Source organism: Epinephelus moara, chromosome 13, assembly GCF_006386435.1.
Source record: "Epinephelus moara isolate mb chromosome 13, YSFRI_EMoa_1.0, whole genome shotgun sequence".
Taxonomy (NCBI): Eukaryota; Metazoa; Chordata; class Actinopteri; order Perciformes; family Serranidae; genus Epinephelus; species Epinephelus moara.
Genome location: NC_065518.1, coordinates 21,750,225 through 21,757,645, shown reverse-complemented (window position 1 = coordinate 21,757,645; position 7,421 = coordinate 21,750,225). Strand labels below are relative to the sequence as shown.

The 7,421-nt window shown below is 45.8% G+C and overlaps 1 protein-coding gene across 1 annotated transcript; it reads right to left on the bottom strand.

Annotated features, from left to right (window-relative positions):
* Positions 1–1,697: 1,697 nt before the first annotated feature.
* Positions 1,698–7,091, bottom strand: metrn (meteorin, glial cell differentiation regulator). The gene is made up of 4 exons (XM_050060473.1): positions 6,756–7,091; positions 5,661–6,094; positions 4,183–4,242; positions 1,698–3,543 (listed from the first exon to the last, which is right to left on the bottom strand). The coding sequence occupies exons 1-4, from the start codon at positions 6,860–6,862 to the stop codon at positions 3,230–3,232; spliced, it is 915 nt and encodes a 304-aa protein (XP_049916430.1). The 5' UTR covers positions 6,863–7,091; the 3' UTR covers positions 1,698–3,229.
* Positions 7,092–7,421: the final 330 nt, after the last annotated feature.

Sequence of the window (7,421 nt, the reverse complement as noted above, 5' to 3'; positions counted from 1 at the left end):
GGTGTTATTGTGCTAGACTACAAGGGAGTGTCCAGGAGCACTTTGCCCCCTGCCTGCGCTCTCATCTCTGGAGCTTTGTCTCCGGCCACTTCCCTCAAACTCCCCCAGGGGCTGACGGAAGTCCACACCCAACCACACTCTCTCCCAACGCTTTGGATTCCCCTGTCCTGAGTACTTCCCGCCTCGCCGTGTCCATACCTCACCTCAACAACACAACAGGACAGAATAAAGAGAGGAGCAAAGGGGGAGGAGGGTTTATTGTGTGTCTGCAGCGCTCTGCAAAACAAATGACAGTCAGTCGGCATCAAAGGAGTGTGTGCAACAGAATCATATAGAGGTTAGATGCACACAATTAAATTTCTATTTTTCCCAACATTTTTTGTCACGTATGCACACATTTCAACCGTACTAGTTGCAATAGTGTTTATTTAGTAAGTGCAAACTGTGCCAGTGTGTCATTGTGGCTACACTGACATCATTACTGCAGTTTTGGGGGTTCACGCTGGGGTCGCAAAGATGTAACAACAATGCAGGAAGTTGAGCTTTGTCAAAATGTCACATGATGTATTGGTTGTTGGAGAATAATTTGAGCGCTCTTTGTTTTGGCTTATCAGCCCTGCAGCAGTAACCTCAAATGTACTGAAGGGAAGGGGGCAGAGGTGTGTGCGTGTGTTTGTGCAGAGCTGAGCAGCTCGGGGCCCCCAGCTACGGGATGTTTTAAAGGAGCACTGAGGCAGTAAATAGCTGGGGAGGCTGGAGGTTCACTCACATGAACTACTGATGCGGTGGCAAGCCAGTGTCAGGGTTTCTATGGGAGATAGCTCAGCAGACACGGAAGGCATGTAGAGCTTTTGTGATTTTTTTTTTTTCCCTCCCATTTAACCAAAACACCATGTAAATTCCCCAGCTGCTCTTTTTCAAACAGATTTACAGCTTGCAGTAAATCTGAGATTTCACTGAGGTGTGTGCATGTACATTTTAATGCAGAATTTTTCCAAGGAGGAGCAACAGGTGGTGAATTTATTGTAGATGTTCAGCAGTATTAGCGTTTTTGTATTATCTACCATGCAATTCCTCATCTGTTAGAGGAGAAAATGGGTGACAGATATGGTGTGTGATGCTGTAGATAATATCTAAGTCGTGTTGGGAAACAAACAGGCTCAAGGCGCATGTCTGAAGTGCAGTGGAAAAGTGATTTGGTTTGATTGTGTCCTCGTGCACACGCGGGCAGGATAAAGTGAGCGACTGTGTGGCACCTCAGCTCAACCGAGCCTGCCACGCCACTCCCTTAATGGCAATTTATTGCTTCCTGAATCCTGAAAATGGGAGGCTAAGGACAACAGAATTCCAAGCGCTGCTCTCTACCTCCTTCCCCGTCCGAACGCCCTCAGGGTCCTGAACACTCCTTAAATCTCTCCGCCTTTTAGGCCTCTCGCTCTCTCAGGCACGCCGTTTGTTCTGAGCTTTCAGGGATGTGATTCATGGGTACTTGAAGTGACTTATGTCTGAGAAAAGTTAACCATGCTAGAAACCTTTGGACCCAAATACTATGGTGTAGGTTAAACTGTGTTGATGTTTTAGGTGAGAGGACTAGTGTGCTCATAAATGAGTGATCCAACGTTTGTGTAGCATGAAACGACCAAAGAGTTCAAAGTGAATATGAGAAAGGCTTCAAGAAGAAAACAAATACACTGGTGTTTTCTCACAGTATATTTTAATAACGCAGACAAACACAAAAATAATCCACAATACTGACACAATGTTGTTTTTTCCACAGACTTTTTTTTCATGCTAAAATTTCTTATAAACATATTTACATTCACATTGCTATTGACATAAATTCACATAGAAAACAAACAGCAAAAATGGCAGTGTACGCATTTAAGACATACCGCTTCAGCATGTTGCGGTAATTTGGTATGAACCCCCTCCCCTTGTTGATATAGTGCACATTAGATATGAAATCATACAACAGAGCAGAATTTTACACATTAAATGCATATTATTGTGTTTCTCTTGAGCTAGCCTCGTCCAGTGTCATAACTTGTTTTCCACCAAAAGCTGGATCAAGAATTTGTTCATCCATACCATCACGTTTATATCATATGATAACACTGGACTTCGGATATGAATGGCTGTTGTCATCAGTTTTATGAACATTGCTGGCTATATACAGGTGAATATCTTGTGACAACATCAGCAGAAAGCAGTGAATGACTTGACAACAAAACGTGTAACTGCTTTGGCAACACTGCTGCAATTCCACTCCCACATATTTTTTAAATAATTCTCTTTTAAGTCCAATTAGTTTTGCAGAAATATCGTGTGGCTACTGAAATGTATAAACAGGCCTCCTAAAAGCCTGTATCTCCTTACTGAATCTCAGAGTTGGCTAGCATATGAAAGTGCTCTCAGCACTAGTTTGAGCTGCTGCTCAGGTAGCCTTAGCTTTGTGTCACTACGGTACGTGCTCACATCATCTGTACATATATTAAATTCTCAATCGCTCCACTATGCTACATATAGTTGCTTTTTATTTGGTTTTCAGTGCTTGCAGCATCACACTTTCCAGATCATTCCCTTTTCCTTTATCAGTGCAAATATATATTTTTTAACATTTCGTTCAATGAGGACTTTTTTTTTTTTTTTAATAATAATCTCCTTAATAATACTGAGGATGACCCCAGTGACGGGGTTGCCAGCAAAACATCACTTTCCCATGGCCTGACATTTACTGAACAAAAAGGTGCCTAAAGTGTATCCTCGCTGGGACACCAACTAGTAGGCAGTGAGCTTTCTATAGAACTTTTCATAAATTTTCCTGAGTTTCAAAGCAATGACTCTCAATAGGCCTGAATTAATGGCTTGACTTAATTTATCCCGAATGGAAAGCTTTTCAATAGATTTTCTCTGACCCTGCATAATGGCATCGCTGTGTGTTCAAACTGTCCAATGCCAAATGCTTATAATCTTCATTTCAACCACGTCCCTCATGTCACAACTGCACCAGGTTGTTTTTGACCCGGTGACTACATATTGCACTGAAATGGTGCTGGGAGAAGTCCATTTCACTCCTCAGACCTTTGGGAAGACGTTGGTGGCACCATGGCTGCATTGGCCAACGGTTGCACAACGTGGCTTCTTCCAAAACATGGAACAGGGCTGAGTTTGGCCTGGCTTTCAATGTGGCCTTGACTCTTGAGTGGTAGACAAGTGGCTGAGTTTTGACTCAGTCTACTGGAAGTTCACAGGGTATCTGCTGGGCTGCTTTGGCTATAGTGTAAGCCCGCTGGAAGTCCTTGTAACGGGGAGCGCAGCCCAACCAGGCCTCCCCGAAGTGGACCCGGCCGGTGAAGAGAAAGCTGCCGGGCCCAGGTTTGACCCCACATTGCAGCAAAGTCCTGACCTCACCCCGGCTGCTCAGGCGACTGTTGCCGGTGAACAGGGCATACTTCTGACGAAACACCCGGGTGGCGCTGACTTTGATCACCGCTGCTCGAAGGTTATCGTCTTCCACCACTGATCGGATGTTACCTCGCACAACTGTGGATAAACAGAACACTCAGGTTAATTTCTACAGTAACCTCAAGAAACAGAATTTAAATCTATGTGCTTTTGTTAACTTATGTTTTGCTATACTTTTGTTGACGACATTTTGCTCTACGTTAGCTAGCGGGGTGATTCTTTGTTGAGCCACCAGTCCATGGTAAAAGCCGTACGAAGGCCCAACCCTGCTCACTAATCCTAACTTTTGTTGGCAGTTGAACTTCTCCTCAGTGGCATTACAGCTCAATCAGAGGCCTGCAGATTAGTCCACTGCTCCTTCTCTGGGGGGGTGATGTCAGGATTAGTCCACTACAGTGCCTCCAGTGGGGGTTCCTGTGTGTTGGGGGGTTGCGGAGAGCTGCTGTTTCACCTTTAACCTTTGCACTTTTGAGAGGAGGGGATTTGGAGGCACTGGGGTGCTCTGGCTTTTAAACCGATTTGACACATTTGTAGATCCTGTCGAGGAATCATTATGCTCTACAGCTTTGCTGCCAGGACTTTGTGGTGGTCTGGTTTAATTTGTTAATCTTGGCCGAGTGAGAGGAGCAGATTTCTATGTAATGATGACATTTCGTTCCTGGTTTTCTGGGTTTTTTATGTGTGATTTTAGGGTGCATGTTGTATCAGGTAACTTACCAAAGTCACTGGTGCAAACAGCCATCAGGATCTCGGTGTTGTTGCAGGGTCTGCAGGCCTCTGGAGAGACAACAAGAGGAGGGAAAGAGTCAGTTGGTGACCTCACATAACACTCTAAACTGCTTGAAAAAACACCTATATGCTAATACTTTAACTGGGCCTCTGGAAATCAAAGACCGCATTTCCAGATCACATGCACAGGAATGTGAGATGTGAATCCGGACCTTAAACTCTGTGCAAAGACGAGCAACAAAGGCGAGACCAACCACTGCGTTCTAACAGACAGCTGCTACTTTTACAGTTGGCAGAGGAGGTCCAGCGAGGCTTTAAGGTGCTTCCACCCCAGACGATTTAAAGGCCAGATGAAACTTCCCCACTTAAAGCCTTTCAGGGTGTCTACAGTCACACCTCATCAAAGCCTGCTAGACAGGGGCCGAGGAGAGGGAGTGGGGGAGGACTTCAAAGATTTTTTTTAAAGGCGCACAATCCCACTTCCCACAAAGTACTCTCCTTTCTTCCTGCAAAGGCTTGACAACTTTTCTAAAAAACAAAAAAAGTACAGTGCACCTTGCTAAAATCCGTAACAGGATTTGCAGATTCACAAAAAAATTTAAACCAGCAAAGCTCTGTCCGTCTGCATTGACTGAGCTGTGGGTAGACAACAAAAAAGAGTCCTGGCATTTTTTAAAGTTCTCCTTGTGGTTCTTTGGAGGCCCCTTGCCCACCCCACACATTCTCCTTCTTAGTGAAAACCTCTTGATAAATGAGATTCCTTCCTCTCTAGTCCACAGCAAACCCCTTTCCAAGCCTAATCAGTGTGTGTGTGTGTGTGTGTGTGTGTGTGTGTGTGTGGGAGGGGGAGAGAGATGTAGAGGAGGGGGGAGTATACTCCTACAGACAAGTCTCCCCACAGAGAGGCAGCTCAACAAAAGAGGGGAGCATCTCAGCTGGGCAGAGGCCTCCATGTCGCCTAGGCGACGGCAGTAATCCCAGAATACTCATGCGGCACCCATTCAAAGGGCTCTGGACTCTGGAGAAAGCCCCACATACTGTGCTTTTGTCCCCCCCTCCTCCCCACTCCACGGCTCCCCTTCTCCTACTCCAAACCAGCACGCCTCTGGGGAAAGTTTTGGCCACTTCCTCCTCTCTGCACTCTGCATGAGCTGTGGAAAGTCCAACCAGCCCACAGAGGCCTGTTATGAATTATGATTCATCTACAGGGAGGATTTGATGGTGTATAATATCATCAGTGGTGGGTTAAACCCTTGCATCCTCCAAACTTTTCGGGAAGGAAGAAAAATAAGTTTGACCACAGTTTGGTGGGTTTTTTTGTTCAAGTTTTGTTTCTCTGGGATAAAGACGCATTTTAATGGCTAGAATTGACAAATTTAAGCAAAAACACTTCGCTGTGTCTCCTTATTTGACCCCAAGTAGCCACACTCAAAACAACATGGCCGCCTAATGCCTCACTGTCTCACCTTCACTGCTGATGGGGTTGGAGTCCAGCGACAGGCGTGCAGTCCAGTCCCCTCTCAGCTCGTACCGAAAGGAGGCGATCCTCCTGCTGATGTCCTGATGAGGCGTAGCCTGCAGGAAGAGAGCCACCCTCTCCCCAGGCAGGCGGCTGAAGCAGCGAACCCTCGGCGGGGGCGAAGACTCCAGACGGTCCCCTACCAGGAGCTCCAGGACCCCATCTCTCTCCAGGTACAGCTGGGCTCCGTGGAACTGCTCCGAGGGCTTGACGCAGGCCGTGATGAGGCCCGAGCTGCTGCCGCCTGGCCCCACCGCCACAGAGGGCAGGCGGGGTGAGAGGGTGAGGCGCAGGGCCCCTTTGGGATACAGCCAGTCCAGTGTGCCCTCAGAGCAGTGGAGGGAGATCTGCTCCACGCTGCCCTGCTGCTGGGACAAACCACTGTGAGGAGGAAAAAGGGAGGGAGAAAAGGTTATGTAAAGGTTTTTATATTATTTTTTCCAGGCATGAGTTCACTTAGAAAATAAGTTCCTAACATCAGCATCATCAGTGGATACTTTCCTAAAATAGCTGAACTGCAAGGTGGGCTGAGCTGGTTTAAATGTGAGCAGACAGGCAACTTAAACCAAACATTTATGAGTGGAAACAGAAGATGACAGTAAAAAATATTTTCACATCAGGACACACTCAGAGAAGACGCCGCCTGCTGGCAGCCTGTGGTAGCAGGGGCCAATCATTGCATTTTAAGGGCCAAACTTCCACAAAAGTCCTCTGCAGGTATTTCAACAGTATATCTATAATGGAACTACCCTTCAACAACTGCATGCACACCGCATGTTTTTCCTCCAAGTATCAGCATTAATCCTCCAGTCTCCTGTCTGTCTGGACCCCCCATGCCTCCTGCAGACAGCCCGGAGGCGCATTCGCAGCGGAGCACTAAACATTTTCACTGCGCGCTAATAGCAAGTCTCAACATGTTGCATTCACACACACATTGTCCTTCACCAGCCGGGACACCTGTAGCATCTTTGAGCGGCATTTTTGCACCACCTTTTCATTCAGCCAAAATGCACAGAGCGCACATGCAATATGAAATACTTGCCTGCCTCTCCAGCTGCACTGGTCTTCAGAGTAGCTCGAAAAAGCTTCGTGAAAAATGGCAAAAAGTAAAATCCAAATTGCGTTAATCCAAACCCCGAAAGCATGCATTTTCGACAGTGGAGGATGCACAAGTAAAAAATAAAAATAAAAAAGGAAATAAAACGTTGGAAGAAGATAATTCCTCTGCGAATACAATTCCCCTATAAAACTCTATCTCTGATAACCTCCATAGTTTAGTATCCTCTTACCCTGATGTGTAAGATAAGAGAATACCGCTAGACACTAAACTCTCTCCTCCGCACTCTCCGGCTGCTGTGCGTCAGAGAGACGCAGAGCTCTGAAGTTATGCACCCTCAGAAAAACTTCAGGGACCAATCAGAGTCCGAGAAGTGAAACTTTAAACCACTCACACAGCGGAGGGGGAGGGACGTCTGACCTGCTGCATGACTATGCAACAGTAATCAAGTCACTATTGTGTCTGACTAACTGGCATGTTTAGAGAATTTACTTTTAGTTTATTTTAGTTTTTATTCCTTTTTAATTTTAGATTTTTCTGTCTTACACTGCTGGAATTGGTTTTATTTGTTTTGTTAGTAAATCTAATGATTTTATAATTTGATGGTATCTATTTTCTTGCCCTTTGTGAGGCGCTTTGTAACTTGAAAAG